Source organism: Phalaenopsis equestris, unplaced genomic scaffold, assembly GCF_001263595.1.
Source record: "Phalaenopsis equestris unplaced genomic scaffold, ASM126359v1 Scaffold000036, whole genome shotgun sequence".
NCBI lineage: Eukaryota > Viridiplantae > Streptophyta > Magnoliopsida > Asparagales > Orchidaceae > Phalaenopsis > Phalaenopsis equestris.
Genome location: NW_018164478.1, coordinates 1,471,389 through 1,490,668, shown reverse-complemented (window position 1 = coordinate 1,490,668; position 19,280 = coordinate 1,471,389). Strand labels below are relative to the sequence as shown.

Here is a 19,280-nt window from a genome sequence, read left to right as displayed (position 1 = left end):
TATCTTAAGCTCTATTACTTGGGTGTGATTCACACGCAAGTTATGATTCAACACTATATATATATACTATATATATATATATATATATAAAAGTTATATCCATCTAAATCTAATTGGATCAGACCAATACCTAACTAGGGGCGAAATGAGTCAAGCCAACATGAGAGCTGGCTCGAACTTGGCTCGATAAGTGGCTCGTGAACTTAGCTTGATGGCCGAACAAGCCAAGCTCAAGCCAGCTCCGACTCAACTCGTTAACTCGTGAGTAGGCTCTTTTAAAAAATATTAACATAACATATATTCAAAATTTATTAAATTTCATAAATTTATCTTTGGACTATTAGAAAAATAAAATAAAATAATTTTTTTATAGTCTATTAAGCATTACTCTACTTACGGACACCCCATGCCTAACTACCACTTCTTCCCGCCTTATACAAACCTCTACGATGCGGCTTAAACTCGCCGGAAAATAATCTCCCTCACGAATTCTAACATTTATGATGACGACAACCATATCATCAGCACGCTTCCTATCCCCGTTGGCACCCGCTTTCGTGTCCTGCTTTCCCTCTCTCGACAAATATTACCTCCGGTAAAACGTAAAACTGGGAAGTGTTCATCTCTCCCTCACTCTCCACCAAATCTCACTTTCACCACCCAACAATACGAAAGAGTTTGTCCCCTCCTCTCTTCACGTCTTGCTATCACGCCCTATAAAGAGCAAAAAATGAATGCAAGTCAGAACTCAGCATTTTTATCTCCAGTTGCTTCGCCGACGTCCGAGAAGGCAGAGAAACAGAGAGGAAATTATGGGGAGGGGAAAGGTGCAGCTGAAGCGCATAGAGAACAAGATTAACCGCCAAGTGACCTTCGCTAAGCGCCGGAACGGGCTTTTGAAGAAGGCCAGAGAGCTCTCGATTCTCTGCGACGTGGAGGTCGCACTCATCATCTATTCCAACCATGGCAAACTCTCCGAGTTCTGCAGTAACAGCAGGTTCTGCTTTACGTCTTTATCTTATTGGCTTGATATGCATTGCATGCGCTCTTTTCTCGGGTTTCAGGCTGAATCAAGTCGGGAAGTCTTCGCAATTTTTCTCCTTTTATGTTTAGTTTTCTGTTTTGGTGAAAGTAGAAGGGTGCGGAGTGGTTTTGCTTGTTTTGGGGTTGGTTCCTCCTTTGTGCTGGTTTGCTTGTTTTTGAATTTTATTTTGCCTGCTGGATTTGGGTTTCTTTTGCTGTTTGTGTTGGTTATGAGTTTAGCTTGGCTGGTTCATTGGACTTTGAAGAATGGTTTTATGTGGAAATAGCAGAAGTTTGTTTTGGTTTAAAATAATAGATCTAAATCACTATTTGGTTTCTCCAGCTTTGGAAGTTAGGCAACTCTTGTTATTTCGATAAAAGATGTTTTCTTTTCTGTGTTCCTCCATATCAGATAAGCAAATCCTCAGCAGAAGAGCTGTGTTTTTTTTTTTTTCATTTTTTTTATTTGACTTTTCTGATCTATATTCTTAGTTATATGCTGAGAAAAACCTCTGAGCAGAAATATGACAGCGTTATTGTCTGGGCTAACCCTGTCCAAAGCTCGACTCTTTACTCTTTTTTTTGGCTCTGTTAGTCAGTACTGAACTTCTAGGGTTTGCCACTCCTTAGAAAAGGGTATTTTGGTTCTTGCTTAAGCCTGGGAGGGACGAAGTACCAAGCTGGTTCATTTGCATGGTTACTTTAACGCTCGGTTTTGAAGTCAAGCATTGATTTGTCTAGTACCTGGTATTTTTTCATGCCTTAGGATTTATCCTTTAACTTCGGCTTGAGGGTTGGAGTTGAAATTTTCTCTTTTGTAACGTTTTCATTGCAGATGTTCTTCTTTTTGTCTGTCTCAATAATCTTACCATCTTGATTTCGTTTCAGAAATTTCTATAACTCAGACGTTATGTCCACCTTGTTCGTTTACATTTAAACTTGTGCTGGAAAATATGTTTTAAAAATATAAATATTGATATTCGTGGTTGTTTCATAGAACATAATTCCATAAAATTGTCGAAGTTTCTAAGCTATTTCATGCCAGCTACAACATTAGAAATAACAAAGAAAGAGCTTGTCATCTGAAAGTTATACAAGTATCGCCCATATATAAATATTTGAATTGCTAGCATTTCATTGAATGTGTAAGATTTTTATTCTAATAACTTAGGAATCGAAAAAAAAATCATTGGGAATGATAGATTTGAACGGAATTTACTAATTTGAGGAAGATCATAATGAAAGGGAACTCTCAAGGCTTAAGAAAATATAAATGATAATTAATAGTATGTTCAAGTTTTTTTTTTTTACTAGAAGGGGAGACCATTGACCAAACAAGATGTCAACTTCAATAGAGATAATCTGTATTAGTGTAGATTTAAATAAAAGACATTTTTTAATTCATCAAAATTAGATGATTATATCTACTGAATGTATTGATGGAAGTTAGCATTCTTTTCTTCATATATTTAGTAAAAAAAATAATGAATGATTTGGCCATCTTTATTGATAAATTTTGATTGGGAAATAAATATATCAATGGAATTTTTGTCTTATTTATTAATGTTTTCTAAGAAATTTGTGATGTACATTACATCAGAACTTAATCAAGTAACGAGTTTGTGACAGATTCTTTTGGTAACCTATAAAAAAAATGAAAAATAGTTGGTGATTTGGAAGGTCAAACGGATGTCGATCTGATGAACTTATAGTATAATCGAGCGTCTCGACAAGACGAATTCAACGAGTCCAAAATCACTCAATTCTACATCATTAGGGTACTCAAATATCCATGAAATATCGTCTGATCAAAATAATATTTTTGGTCCGTCCGATCAAAGTGATTCATATTTTTGCGTTGATTGCACCTAGAACTCTATGAAAATTTTATAATTTATTATAACAAACAAATAGTTTTAATAGAAATAGTAATCAACATTGGCAAAAATTTTAACTAATAAATTCTAATTACATATCACAAAATTAATATATTTCATGGAATTAAAAAGAGCTAAACATAGAATAAACATTCATTTACAAAAAAAAAATTATAATATTATGACATAAATATGTTAAGAAAACAATAAAATATGTTTGTATTCCTATTAATCATAATTCATTTAAGTTTATTAAACACATATCCAATAGCACGACATAGATGCTTATCACTCTCACTACTATGTTTTTTAGCTTCATTTTAGTTATCTTCATACAAATAACTTAGCGATCGAGATTAGTGATGTTGAAAATCAACAAAGAACATCTCAATCATGTGTGCATACTCATCTTGTATAATTGTCATCCGGCCTTGGGAGTTTACAATTAAGGCACCAACTTGGGCCCTTTCCATTTATATAGAATTATTTAAATGTGATGCAATATTAGTTTATATATCAGATTTTGTGCTTAATTGTCCACCATCAGAGCTAATTTTAAAAAATCTACCATTTTTGACACCCTCAAACATAGTATTTAAAAATTAGGAGGAGCATGCTTCTATAAATCTCCAACTATAGATCTTATTTAATCACATAAATATATTTAATGTGGCTTCCAACCAAATTGAGAATTAATAAGAAGAGCCTTGATAGATTGCTCACTCACTCTTAGGTTGCATGGTTTTGATTTCATCTAATATACTTTTACTCCATATGGCATTATAATGCACCCTTGTTGTATAAACAACTCATGAAGTATTCTCTTAACATTAATGACTTAAAATATGAAGGCATAGTTCAAAGATAAGAATAAGCTAATTCATATATTAATATGAGAACAATAGTTTTGAAACATTTGAAACTACTAATAATAGAAATTATATTTCAACCGCTACCAAAAAATATTTTGATACATTCTCACAAAATTTACACAATTTTTTCACATATAGCTGTAAATTCATTCTAATTCTTCTTCATTTTATTTTTCATTAATGGAAATAGGTTTTCTTGAGAACTTTTTGTTGGATTCTAAGCCGCTTCATCACTTTTTTTGGGATTATTTTGTTGAGCGGATCACGCCTTGAGTGATTTCATGTGCATTTATTAGAAAATAAACTTGGAAGAAATATATATGAGAATGATTGTGAGTTTATTACATTGAACTTCTTCCCCACAAATAAGGATAGATGTTCATAATGACCTACTTTGATTGGGTGATAACAATAATTTTTTTTCTCCATTGTTATGTATGTAAGTCTTCCTAAATTTTTTCCTCACCAGGTTTTGCTTATGCTCTATCCATAAATGACATCTTATAATGAAAGTAAATGCTCATTTTTCATATTGCTTAACTTTTGTATGAACTTCAGTATGTTGCAAACACTTGAGAGGTACGAAAAGCATAACAATAATGCACCAGAGTTGAGCACAACATCAAGAGAGACTCAGGTGATCCTTTTTTCATAGGTTTTACGGCTATATGTTGCATGATTGTATTTCATACTTTATAGCTTACCATCATTAGTCTCTCTACAAACTAACTCTTTTATTCTCTACTTTTGAGTTGAAATACAGTGTTCTTCATTGTTTTATAATAAAATGTTTTCTTATGCCATTAAGTTTTGGACTATTTCATTTTGACATGGATGTTGAGTTCCATGCTTAATACTTGACAAATTATTTTGACTTCTTGGATGACATGAAATTGATATATAGTTGTGTTTATGAGTTCGCTAGATGGCTCCCTTCTGTGGGCAATTGCATTAGATAATTGGAGGGTGCCAACAGAAATGGAAATGTATTGAGTGTAAGAATAGGAAAAAATGAGAAGTAGAAGTTTACAGCAAAACTCTTATCAAACACTTCAAATTAAAACTATGTTTCACTATAAATATAGTGCGCTTACATTGTTTTCATGCTCCGCATAATTCAAAATATTATGGATATATTTTCATTAATTACTAAAAAGAGCATTTGTTTCATTTTTAGCTTTTATAATCTCTAATCACCATTTTCTAAAAAATTGTAGAGTATATTAGTTGCTTATCCAACACTTCTGATTCACACCTTCTTTGGCAACAACTATTAACTTTAATTATATAAAAAAAATATATTTCTTTTATGTTAAACCCCCTATTTCTATATGAATTCATCTTAATTATTAGTTTGAGGCTTGATTTTTATTATTTTGATAAATTTATTTTTTTAATTCATTGTATTCACATGATTTATTTTGGACTTGTTTTTTTGTTATTTATTTAATTAAAGAAATAATGCAACTTAAACCTAATTTGTGAAATTAATTTTTATTTGTTTGCTTATTTTGCTTTTTTTTCTAATTGCTTGCTAAAATTCTCAAATATTTTTTGTTCATTCATTACCAACTATTCTTAATTTTTTGTGTTGCCTATTTTCCTTTAAGATGAGCTTAAGAAATTTATAACTTGTGTTAATTGTATACTCTCCTATCTTTTTTTTTTCTTTTACTTTTTTTCCTTAAATGAAAATTACATATCATATTCATTCAATTTGTGAACTTTCATTCTAAATATTTCTATATCAACTTTAGTTGCAAGCATCGATCCTTAATTTATAATTGTAAAATTTTCATGCACTTATTTAATTTTAAATGTTCACTGGACAATCCCAATCCCCTCAAATTAATTGCAATACTTAAATTATGATAATTGCATTGTGCAGTTACCAGAATAAGTGAAGAGGACTATACTTTTGGTGCTATATAACAATAATCTTGCATACAATTATGATTGCAAAATCCAACAGCCTAATAACCTGTGATGTTTAGAGGAGGGCAATTGTATGATTTCAAATGATCTCTCAGTAGGGTTCTAGCAAGTGGTCTTGTGACCAAGCAATTCCAATAATTAATGGCTGAATTTTGGGGTATATGCCCCTTTATTGTTAACATATATAATAAATATTTATACTAATTACAATTTAATGTTTCTAATATTTAAAAGAAAAAGGTGTTTGAAAAAAAAAATTCTTAACTTTCTGCTAATAAATTGAAGAAGTTAACCCTTTTGCGAGTTCATTTTATTACATGAAGAACAACCTTTGAAGGAAGCATTTTCATTCTACATGTTACTGAACAAAGCAAATTGTGGAGCACAACTTGCATGTTTTTTTAACTACACTATTAGTTAAAGGGTAATATATTTATTCACTCATCTTATCCATCAAAATATCATGGCAAATAATATGAAATAATTTTATCATTTGTAAAATCTTTTTAACTTCTGTAAATTCTCATACATAATTATCATCCATGTATATTAGATACAGGGCAGTCAAATGGAGTACATAACTCTCAAATCACACGTTGAAGCCTTACAAAGATCTCAAAGGTGAAAACTTTTCAAAGTGATGACATCATATTTTTTTTGTTAATTTTTTTCTATTTTAATTACAAGCACATTAATGTGATTGTACTTTATTATTCACTTAATTATTTATTTGAAATGCCAGAAATCTTATGGGGGAAGACCTTGGTCTCCTTGGTCGCAATGATTTAGATCAACTGGAGCGCCAGTTGAATGCATCACTTGCGCAAATACGATTTACAAAGGTAAGAACTTCTTATTTTTATTTAGAGAAGTCAATAATAATTGTAATAATAAGCCATTAGATTTAGTTATAAGATTATAGTAGGAGCTAGTAGTCATAGGTTTATAATGCATATCATAATATTAATCATGCAGCATGAGTAACATTGTGTCTAGTAAAATACTAATGTGTTTTATAACAACCTCTAACTCTATATATCTGCTTCCTATATAAAACCAATCATGGAATGAAAATCCTGTTTTGCTGAGTTCTTCCCATCCACACCTTAGATACATTAGAAATTAGGGATTGAAAAGGGGAGAGAAGAGCTCAGCAAAGGGAACTAATTTCATAATACTCCCTCATAGTAAGTGTATATAGTACAACAAGATATCATAAAAGCCATCGTCAACCTATTGCACATTAACATCAGTCCAATTAGATATTAAACACCACAAAACCCATGATAGACCTATGCCTAATAAAATGATTATAATCTATTTACTCAATTAAATAACCCACTATAGTCATTGCTTGTAACAAAATGCCAATTAATATTGATAAAATTCTTGTATTTGAAAACAGACCCAATATATGCATGATCAGTTGTGCGACCTTCAACAAAAGGTATACTTTCGTATAGAATTCGTTGAATTGTTTTTTTTTTTAATTTATTTTTAATGAAACTGTATACTGGTGCGTTATATGTCATTCTTTGCAGGAAATATCACTCCTTCAGGAAAATGAATCGCTAAGGAGAACAGTAAGAATTTCTTACTGAAATCAATTTGGTGAAATAGAATATTGATGTTCATTTGCAGATTTCTTTTTTATTTAGAAGATTTGCAAGCATGTATACCACTCAATTCTTTTGTATTTACCTATTAACACCTAAAGTGTAATTTTTTACATAAAAGCCACCTTAACTATGCATTTCTTAAGTTAAAATGGTAATATATTTGATGTGACATAAATGATTTGGCTCATAAAAATGTAAATGTTAAAATTTAGGTATTAGATATCAGATATGTAAATACATGAGAATAAGAGGGCATGAATGTAAATACCCTTTTTCATTTTGCATTATTTTATTTGTCACGCGTACAGATGGAGGATACGAGTCAGTTGAACGGTCAGCAGCAGGCTTGGGATCCAAACTTGTCCCAGCAATTAGCACATGATGGACAGCGGGATCAGCTGCAGGGGGATGGCTTCTATTACTCCATGGAGTATGAACCCAATCTACAAATGGGCTTTCCATAGAGATTTATTTGTTGAAGTTTAACCTTAGTTAACTTTACTGTGGATAAATAGTATGTATAAATATTATGCGGGTTTTCTTGCTTGTGGGTATGTATGTTCATAGATTGAAAATGATTTCATCATTAATATATCAGACTCAATGTTATACACTTAATGTGGTTAATTTGAGTCTTTATATTGAAACAAATGATCTATCTGATTTTGTATGATAGACTTGTTTAAGCAAAAAAATATAAATCTCACAGTTTTTGGTTTTATTAATTGTGGGGAGATGCCATGGAGATTCACTTGTTCTTGAATGTTGGTTGATTGTGATAAAAAGGAATCAAACTTCCCTATAAAGTGCAAATGGTATCCCTATTTAAACTCATTTTATGATACCTTGTAAGAAAAAAATATAGAACTAATGCGGGAAAAAGTTGGGATTAATACAATAATGTTTGAAAAGATTTCAACTCGAAAATTTGTTCAATTGGATAAAAGTTATTCATGTTTTATAGCAATATATTTCATTCATCTAGTTCGAGGCTAATCCCAATTATGCCCACTTACCTTAATAGATATTCCCTAACAAGTGGTTATAGAGCCATTGATAGTAGGTTGTTGCTCGAAAAGTTAATCGTCCAATTTATTGTTTGCTTTAACACAAACGCCGGAATTAAAAGGCTTTTTTCTATTGAACCAAAATCTCATATGAAACATGTACCCATTTATATTGTAAATTTATCAGATTTTCACGATGGACATATTAAAACTCAAGTAAAACCACGATGGACATATTAAAACTCAAGTTCACAACACAAAACTTAAACAAAAATACAAATACATATCTTAAACTCTTCCCCAAGCAATCCTATGAAGTTCCCTGACTTCCTTGACTCCAATAGACTCTTACAAGACCCACAACACTCTTATGGTAGCCGCCCACTCTAACAGGGGTCTAATCTACTCTAAAATGTCTCCACACACACACCCATTCTTGCACACACTAGCACCCCCTTTTTTGTTTAGACTTCATCCCTATATGGTAAAGCTCTGAAAATCATCAAGGGTTGCTTTAGTTACATTTTCAAAATTTGGCCAAATTCATCGAATGAAAGGGCTAACCGTTTATGGCGCCTAGACGCCTGACTGTGGCACCTAGGCACCAGTCACGTCTGGACTCTGGCGCTTAGACACCACTGCTTCATAACTCTATTTTGCATCCTTTTTCACTTCTATTCCTATAAACTTCGTTTCCTGTACCTGAAACCAACACCATGCAAAAAACATTTCATTAAAGCCCATTATCATAAAAAAATAAGCATGAAATGTATATATTAAATAGACAATTTTAAGGCATGTCAACCCTTCAAGCAAGATCTCTCACTCCATTTCGCCGATCATGAATCTATTAGTATAGGCATAAGAAATCATTTGTTAATGTAAAGCCCAGTGTCATATGAGGAATGGATGTGTCAATTTCAACTTACATGCGTTGTAAACCAATTAGGGAAGTTATTCTCGATCTCCCTACTCATGCCATCGTCTTCAACTAAGTTTAACAAATCTATGAATAAACTGTTCACACATTGAAATTACCAATCATGACATTTTTCACATAAACGAGTGAAAAATTATAATGAAAAATGTCTTACTCATTAAAGGGTCATACATTATCACAATTAAGAAGAACCCTAATTGGTGACTTTTCATTCTAAATATTTTTCACCCACATTAACATAGTGACTCAAATTCAAAGAATACCCACTCGAGAATTTTAGTGATTAAAGCCACTCACAAATTGTTCTTTACTGGGAAAAAGTCAGGGAATATTTTACTTTGGGCTTAATGAGCTTGACAACAATAGTTTCTTGGATCTCTAAGTCTCATTTTTTGCATACCTTTTTCAAATTAATTCTGACATTCATGTTATCCTTTATTTTTCCATTAAATTCATCACAGTGTTGAAGATGTCATAAAAAAATTATATGTGCATTACATCCAAATTGTGTCTGATTATGTTATCCTTTCAATAAGGCATATAAAAAAAATGACTTCTTTGTCCAATTATGGGTGACACCAAATTCGAGTGGATGATGTGAAGAAAGGTAAGGGCATAATGTAATATTTGAAATGTCACAAACAATCAACAATATATCTTCTCCAAATATTCTTGGAGGTGGCGATGATTTCACAATTTTGTTCATTATGAATGCATTCTCATCTCCGCAAACCCCATATATGATTAACCGCACACCTCGAAATATGTTTTTAGAAGGAAATATTTTATATGATGTAAGAGTTTTCACTGCATGCTCAAATGCAAAGTCTAATTTCAAATCTCATAATTGAAATTTACTTCAAAATCTAATTTGTTAGTTTCAAAATGAAAATTCACTTTGAAATCAAATTTGCATTGCCAAAATGAAATATGCAGCAATAAAAATTAGATTTTGAAGTGAATTTCTATTTTGGAACTAAAAAAATTGATTTTAAAGTGAATTTCAATTTTGGAACTAACAAAGTAGACCTTGCAATAAAGCAAATAGTGGACACTCTTATATCATATAAAATGTGTTCTTTTAAGAAAATAGTTCGAGGTGTGCAATTAACTACTTAAGGGGTTACAATGAGGAGAATGATTAGGTCAATGATTAACTTTACAGATTGAAACAAAATATGAAACAAATATATCAATGAAAGGGTTGGAGTAGCTACAGTTCCAAATAATATTAGAAAAAGACATTATAATGGATTTAAAGATCTTCAACATACCTAACATTAATATGATGTTACCAAAAGATAAAAAACTGGATACAAAATTAATTTTTGAGTGATTGACATTATTCTAGCTAGATTCACAAAGCTACCCTACATAACACATATAAAACCTTACATTTACATGAAAGGTTGTATTAAAATGCAATGTTTAATTGTTAGATATATAAATACGCAGGAATTACGTATTTCATCTCTAACAACCCTATCTATAGATGTATCATTATGCATTTTGTCTCTACCAACAACAATAACATCATCAATCATTTATCTCACTAAGTGGGGTCGCCTATAAGAATCCATTTTCTCCATCGCGTCATGATGAGTTTCATACTTTCATTTAATTCTAATATATTAAAACCATTTCTTATACTATATAGCCAAGTATTTTTAGATCAAACATCACATGAAGTCTCTCCTTTTCAAAACATGTTTGTGGATGTCCAAGTAAACTAGTTAAAAATCAAACAGACACCCCAATTAGGCTTATAATTAACTAGAGGCAAAATATAAAACAAATGTATCCATAAGAGGGTTGGTGTAGCTACAGTGGCATATAATTTTAGAGGGACACTTCTTAATAAATTTAACACCTAAAAAACTAAATCCTTCCTTTAGCCAAACACTCCTTTAGAGCAGGATTCAAGCTGGATTTAACATAAATCTTACCAAACGATCACTTTGTTCAAAATAAAAACTTAGATTTGATATATCTGGATTTCAAGTGCTCTTTGTCAATAGATAAAATTTAAGTTATTAGGATTAAGTAAATCCTGTAAACCCAAATTTATTAAATCTTAATAATCTTAAATCAAAGCCAGCGAAGTTAAATCCACATGTCTATGTGATTTATTAAATTCATGATTACAGTAAATATTTGTAAAACCCGGATTTATGAAATCCGTAGCTTTAGGTAAAATCCACTTTAAATCTTGCTTTAAATCCATTTAAAGACAACCGCTCATTGATTTGGGCTTTAAGAAGTTGGATTTGTTGAGGGGTTGTCTGATAGCATATTAGATTTAAGTTATAAGTAATTAGTAAATCTTATAGGTTCAGATTTACAAAATCCTAAATGATTTAAATTCAAAGAACTGTCTGGCAACATATCCAACACCAAAACTATAATTTCTTACGTATAAACCATAATTCTTATGTATTGTGTATCTAACATCTATACTATATTTTTATATACAAAACACATAATTCTTATGTATTACTTATGTAACACATAAACTTCAATTTTTACATAAAGGGGTTGTTTCGCGAAATGAAGGGAAAGATTTATGCAAATATTTTTTTTATCGTTTGGCAGGATTTAGCATAAATCCATCCTAAAAGCGGGTACCGAACAACTCTAACAACATAAATTTCTTTTATGTTTCTCTTTTAAAAGCCAATATTCTACACCGTAGGATATTGAGGATCTCACGACCAACTTATAAAATTTTCCTTTAAGTCTAAGTGATATTTTCTATCACACAATAGGCAGGCTGCATTCCTCTACTTCAATCAACCAACTTGAAATCTACTAATCACATCCCCCTGTATCACCATCCAGAGACACTAGATATCTAAAACATTAACACATTTTAATGATTTGATCACCCGTAGTTACAACTTTGCCACTAGCGCTACTACCACTAAAATTACATTTCTTGTATTCAATTCTAGATCTACTCGAACAAATGACTTCAGACTCCAATGTCGACATCCATGATTTAAGTTTTTCCTAAACTCTTTTAGTCTCATCTACAAGAAGGATATCACCGACAAAAAGCATACATCAAGGTACATCCTCTTGTAAATGTCTAGTAAAAGTATTCATAACTAAAGCAAAAACATATAGGCTTAAAGCTGATCCCTGATGTAATCCAACTAAAATAGGAAAATATTTGGTCAAAACTCTTTCTGGTACCTAAACCCTAAACCCAAAACACATTTTCTTAAGAAAATAAAAATGAAAATGAAAATGAAGAGGAGAAGTTACCTTCCTCAATCGCTTAGGATAGGAGAAGAGCAAAAGGAGGAGAAAAATGAAACTTTCTGATCACTGTATGTTACGTTTCCATCGATGAGTTCCAAGCTAGCTCTTGTTGTGACTCTCTTGCGAGAGTTCGATAGCAAATGAGATGCTTTTGGACGAAACAGAGAGGGAGTGGAGGGAGATGTGAGGGTTCGAGAAGGAGAGGGCTTCGAGGACAGAGGAGTAGGCGAGGGAGATGATTAGGGCAAGAGAGAGGGCTGCATTTTTGACTGTATAATATATTATTTCTGACAACTTATAAACAATTTTAAATCCGTGGGTTCTTAACACTATTGCCGACATTATTTTTTATTAAAAATGACTAGCATAAATATTACATTTTTCATCAAAGTATGAAAACACACTTTTCCTAAATGTTTATAAACACTATCTACGGAGGGGTAAATTATATCCTGCTCTTTGGTTTTATTTTAATAATTAACATTTTCTTCAAACCAGTTACTAACTTAGTACATGATTACCCTTTTTTTATATGTATATGCAAGTAATGAACCCATCATAAAGATGGTATCCCTCAGGAATTTTGATCAACATATAATCATTTCTAGCATATAATAATTTGGCATTATCTATTAGACCTCATAACAATTTTATTATTAAAAAATTATTTTCTTATAAAGACTTTAACACCCATATCTTGCATAACTTCTTTAGTAAAAAAGTAAACATAATGTACAATATACTAGGGTGGCATACTCTCTACTTCATGGTAAAAGAATTCTATAAATCAAAAGTTACATAAGAGCCAAAATTCTTGCATCATTTAATAAGGAAAAGAATATAATTGTTTTGGGCAATTTATGTCTAAACTTTGATGATCATGCTCAAAACCAAGAGCCGCATAACATCACATTTTGTCTATAAAGAGGCCTTGCTTCATAATGCACAGCTTTTTAATTATTGATTATAGTTGAATCTCCCCCTTATATATAGAGTGAATATAGGCTACAAAATGAAATTAGTAAAATCCTTTTCTCCTTCTCATATGATGATGCATAACTCTGCTTCCCTTTTTTTCCTCTTTCATAGGTTGATCCAGATGATAAAATAAATATTTAAATTATTTTAATATAATTTAAAAAACAGAATAATGATATATTAATATCATTTTTATCGATTCAACAAATAATATTTTAATATAAAATAATATTTTTGAATATTTTGAGCAATATTCTAAAAAAAAAAATTAAAACATGACATTTTCAATATTTATAATCTTAAATATTTTATTTCTATCAATCCGATCATAATAAAAATACTAAAATTAGACAATATTTGAATTGATAGGCTCTTTAGAAACAAGCGGGTTCACCGGTTCAGGCTCGGTTCTGATCATTTCGATTCAATTTTAATTCTAAGTAGAAAAGATTCTGAGCTCGGACTTTGAAATCATGATTCTACACAATTCATCAGAGCTAATTTTAATTCATATGAATTAAATTTCTTAAAGAGATTGAATCCTCATATTTTAAGGATTTTTAGAAAGGGATTAATTGTGGGTTGCGATATCTTCTTACAATTATCTTTTCGTCTTTACATGTATATAACATGACATTTAGCGTTATAACTTCTATGCAAAATTAAATTTAAATGAAATCTATTTTTAGATTTAAATTAACTTGTGTTATTTATTATTATTATTATTATTATTATTATTATTATTTTGAAGGTATATTAGATATCATATTGGTTGCATTTGGAAACTTTAATTCTAAATATTTCTATATCAAATTTTGCCTGGGTGCATTGATCCCTTCTCAATTTATATTTGTAAGGAGTTCATGCACCTAATATGAATTTTATTTATTCGCTTTAAAATCTTCGTTGGACAATCCCAATCCCCTCAAATTAAGTGCAATATTTTAATTATGATAATTGTATTGTAAAGTTGCCATGATAAGTCTCATGGTATATAAGAACCTCAACCATTATTTATCTGGCTAAGTGATCTTCTGACCGAACAATTCCAATAGTTAATGGCTGATTTAGATTTGTTGGGTGTGCTATCATTCTAATTGTAGCCTAACAGAGCAAACTGAGGAGCACATCCTGCAGGTTTTATTAACTATGTTATTAGTTATGGCAATGTGTTTGTTCACTCATTTTATTTATCAAAATACTGGAAATTATATTAAATATTTAATTGTCTTTTTAACTTCTGTAAATTCTCATACATAGTAGCAATGTGGATTACCAAAATCTCAAATCATATGTTGAAGCATATATATAATACCCAAAGAGGAAGAAGGGTCAGGGAAGTTCTTTTCTGTTTCTGGTGCTTTCAACTCCAGTAAGAATTAAAATAAAATAAACTCCTAAAACAAAGTTTTCCCCATATTCTTGCTACGATTGATGCCAGTTGGGCTTTCCAAAAGCTTGCTCATTCAGCTGCAACTATTTCGTTATCAACCGAACAATTTTTTTTCCCACCATTAATGGTAGACTACAAAAGAGAAAAAAAAAGGGGGGGCCTGTAAATGAACAAATGCACTCGAAGAACAACTCGAACTCGGCTCAATTAAAACTCGATCATGTTTCTTCAAATTAGTAAATAAATAAGCTTGAATAATTTTTAAGAACTTAAATGTCAAATGAACTAAACATGAACATAGTCGAATTTGTCCATTTATGTCCACGAACAAACTCATTTGTTGTTCAACAAATAACTTGTTAAATACTCAATATTAGGCTTGATGATAGCTCATATCATATAAGTTGTATTATTTAAGTAAAATGTAATTAACTAGAATATTAACTCGTTTGTTGATAGCTAAATAATAGCTTGTATCATATATGATATATAAATACTTGATATTAAGTTTCTGTACATTTTAAAGTTGCCATTTTTAGTTATTTTGTATGATTTAAGTTAAATAATGTTTAAATGCTTCAACTAAAAGTCTCATAAGCGAGAGATTTAGGGCAAAAGAGAGGAGAAAAGTGATTTAAGATCTTGTGGGGTTTAGCGTTTATAATCAATAACTTAATAACTATAATCGAATTTGTAACATTATTTATTGATTTTTTTGCATGAAAATTAAGATTTTCTTTTGAATTTTTAGTTGGTTTAAATACTCGTTCACTTGTCATAAACAAATCTAAGTACAAATCAAACCCAAACATTAAAAATTTTAAACAAGTCAAGCTTGAACAATATATGAATGCTCAACGCAAGTTTAAGCCGAACATGAACAACTTATAATTATTCCAAGCCAAGTCTAAACTATAATATACTCGGCTTGACTCAACCCAACTACAACCCTATAGATCACTCAAAATTTTGATATTTACAAATAGATTATCCAGATAATTTTTTTTTTGGGCTATCGAACTGAAATATTTGTGTGTACCACAATCAAAGTATTATTGAGAATTTGATAAAAAAAAAGATTATAATCGAGTGTTGATGTTTTACCATTAATTTTGATATTTGAGTTTTTAAAACAAGAAAAGATATTATGACCGAACAATGCCGTCAATGCACGGCATGCTACTACATACCAACATTTAATTAACCGCCATAACATTTTCTCTCGAAATAGTCTATACTTCATATCTAACACCTCGAACTTAACTATTTGTTACTTATATACCATTCGAAACCTATTAACAACTCTAATCTAACACTCGGTAACATTTTTCACAGCCGCCATTGCTAAGGCGTTGCGCCGCTTTGTTAGCTTCATCTCTTTGTTAAAATGCAAATGGGAATTTTGATTCCGGCATCTGGGTTAGTAGGAATAGTGCGTTTACTTTCTAGCTCAAAAATCTCATCTTGCAATCCCTCTTCTTCTTCTTCTTTTCTGTTCATCTTTTGCAGTCTTCCTTTAATGGTGGAAAAAAAATGTTGGGTTGCTGATGGAACAGTCGCAATTGATTGGCCAAGCTTTTTATAGCCCAAGTGGTATCAAGCGTGGCGAGAAGAAAGGCAAGATGGATTGGGAGAAAAGGCAATATTCTTTATTATTTGGGACGAAGTTGATGGATATATAATTTTGCATAACTTAGCAAATGATTTGTAGAATGGCAATATGGATTGTAGCATTAGTCTTATAATGCAAGAACTTGTTCCAAGTACAATAATCATCACATGTGTTTTAGTAGTATTATATTTGGTTCAATCCTTTGGGAGTGCTGGACATGCTTTTTAGACATTATTTCTTATAATAATAATAATAATAATAATAATAATAATAATAATAATAATAATAATAATATGTGAGGCATCTAGATAAGGCCCTTAAATCGATTAGAGAAAATGATTCTTTTTCTCTCAAGGGCTACAACTAGCGGATAACCATTCAATGGCGGTGGGGAGTTAAACAATTCTCCTTGTATCACCTCACAATTTTTTAAGGATAATAATATCACTCAAAACAAAGACCTGTTTGCTTTGTAATGGGAAATATAAATGTTTTAAGTGAGTTATATTCCCTTTTTTTTTATATAGGAATGGAGATGCATGTGCTCATTCCATGTGGGAGTGATACACGGAACTCTATTTTGCATCTTACTAATACGACACGTATACTTACATGAGTCGCCAATGTCTTGATTATAAAGATTATAACTTTTCATTTTCAAATACCTTTATTTATAGTCAATGTGCACAATGCCAAAAATTTTAGGTTGTCAAACTCCATTGCTTGCAAGACGAATAACTAGAAAACAAATCAATGTAATGTAGCATGAGGGAGGGGGAATGCAGTCATACAGGGAACTTTTGTTCTAGCCTTTGAAGACCATATCCAATGCATAAAAGAGTCACAAAACATGTTCTTTAATCTTTTTCATGAATCAATCTAGTCAAAGCCACCCCATATTAGATCTACACATCAAAATTCCTTGTCATGAAAATGCTCATTTAATGTCATCCTATCATAAGTTGAAGTTCTATTACCTTCATCACAATATGATAATGATCAATTTGGAATTGCTAATTTAACTCTTCCATCTCTTTTGAATTGGGAGATTCATGACCTCTTTTAAAATGAGTCATGATGTCCTTAAAAATAGGAATTCTTCTTATTGATAAAGCTTAATCATTTTTCTTTATCAAATTTCAAAGAATCATATCTACACTTCATTGTTAATATTTTATATTTATGACATTTATGAATTTTAATTTGGCAGTATCTTTGAGGAAAAAAATGGCTAGCACAAACATTACCTCTCATCAGTGTCAACTTTTCCTAAATGTTTATAAACATTTTAGATGAAAAGGTAAATTGTATTTTATGCTGAGAAGAAGATTGTAATAATTCTATGAATCATTAATATTTTCTTTAAGATCATTTGCTAGCATAGATGTCTAATATATTCTTAAAAATCATTTTCTCAACACAAGATTACTCTTTTCTTATGGTATAATGAAGGAATGAACCCATCCTAAAGATGACACTCCTCAAAAATCTTGATCAACACAAGGTCATCTCTAATGCATAATAATTTGGCATTCTCTATTAGAACTCATAGAAATTTTTCTAAGAAAGTTATTTTACTATAAAGATTGATCACTTATTGCTTGCATAATTTCAATAATCAGAAACAAACTTAATGTATAAAATATTACGTTTTCTTACTCTACCTCATGCTAGAAAAATTTAAAGAGCATATATCTTCAAATCAAAAGTAAAATAAGAGCCATAGTTCCTCCATTACTCAACAAGGGGAAGAATATAGTTGTAAAGAGTACTTTATGTCAAGCCCTTGATGCCATGCTCAACCCATGGAGTCACATGACATCACATCTTGTCTGGAAAGAGGTCCTCTTTAGACTTTTTGAAAATTGTAATTCTATGTGCTTTTATATTAAGGCCTAAACACTTACATCCTTATAATGCTCAACACTATGAGGAAACTTCATATTGCTCTACTATTTAATTATTTATTATATTTGTGAATATAGCCTTAAATTGAAACAACTAAAATCTTGTTCTCTCTTTTCATTTGATGATGTGATGGCCCTATTTCCTCTTTCATGTTACCTACTATCTCCCCATATCAAGGAGCAACTCTTACATTCTATATGCTTCATAGCCACTTCCTTCAGCCATGGCCAAAGCACACCGCACATGCCACATCAAGCTATGGTGAGAAATTTGAAAAGAATGAACATTCTATTTATGTCAAATGTAGTGCGATCAGAAAAAAAAGTGTAGTAAATGAAAACGTAATGAGAAATGAACTTCATATACAAAATTGTATTGTTTACATACAAAATAATTATTTATGATAATCATGACTTAACATTCATTACCTCAATATGATAAAAAAATTATATTTAACATCTCATACTAATATAAGAAAAATTAAATAAAAAAGGCTCATCTCTTATTCCAATTGGTTTGGTTAACTTTTAAAATTTTGAGATATAGATATATATATATATATATATATATCTATATATACATACATATGTATCTCTATATGTATATATATATCTATATATATATATATATATATATGTATATGCATACAAGTGTGTGCGCGAGCGTAGAAGGGTGCATCTATATGTGCTTATATCTGTGTAACTCTATAAATGTGTATCTATATCTATATTTGTATATTTGTCAATCAGTATATATGTTATTTTGACCCCCAATTAGTGAACTAAAGTAAAAGAGCACTTTTGTAATGTGGTACCGCTCGCCTACCACATCTCACCTACCGTTCACCTACCA

General features: G+C 30.8%; 1 protein-coding gene across 1 annotated transcript; it reads left to right on the top strand.

Moving 5' to 3' along the window:
- The first annotated feature begins 780 nt into the window (after positions 1 to 780).
- On the top strand, positions 781 to 7,871 carry LOC110018815 (agamous-like MADS-box protein AGL9 homolog). The gene is made up of 7 exons (XM_020716258.1): positions 781 to 997; positions 4,331 to 4,409; positions 6,261 to 6,328; positions 6,450 to 6,549; positions 7,113 to 7,154; positions 7,249 to 7,290; positions 7,635 to 7,871. The coding sequence occupies exons 1-7, from the start codon at positions 813 to 815 to the stop codon at positions 7,788 to 7,790; spliced, it is 672 nt and encodes a 223-aa protein (XP_020571917.1). The 5' UTR covers positions 781 to 812; the 3' UTR covers positions 7,791 to 7,871.
- Positions 7,872 to 19,280: the final 11,409 nt, after the last annotated feature.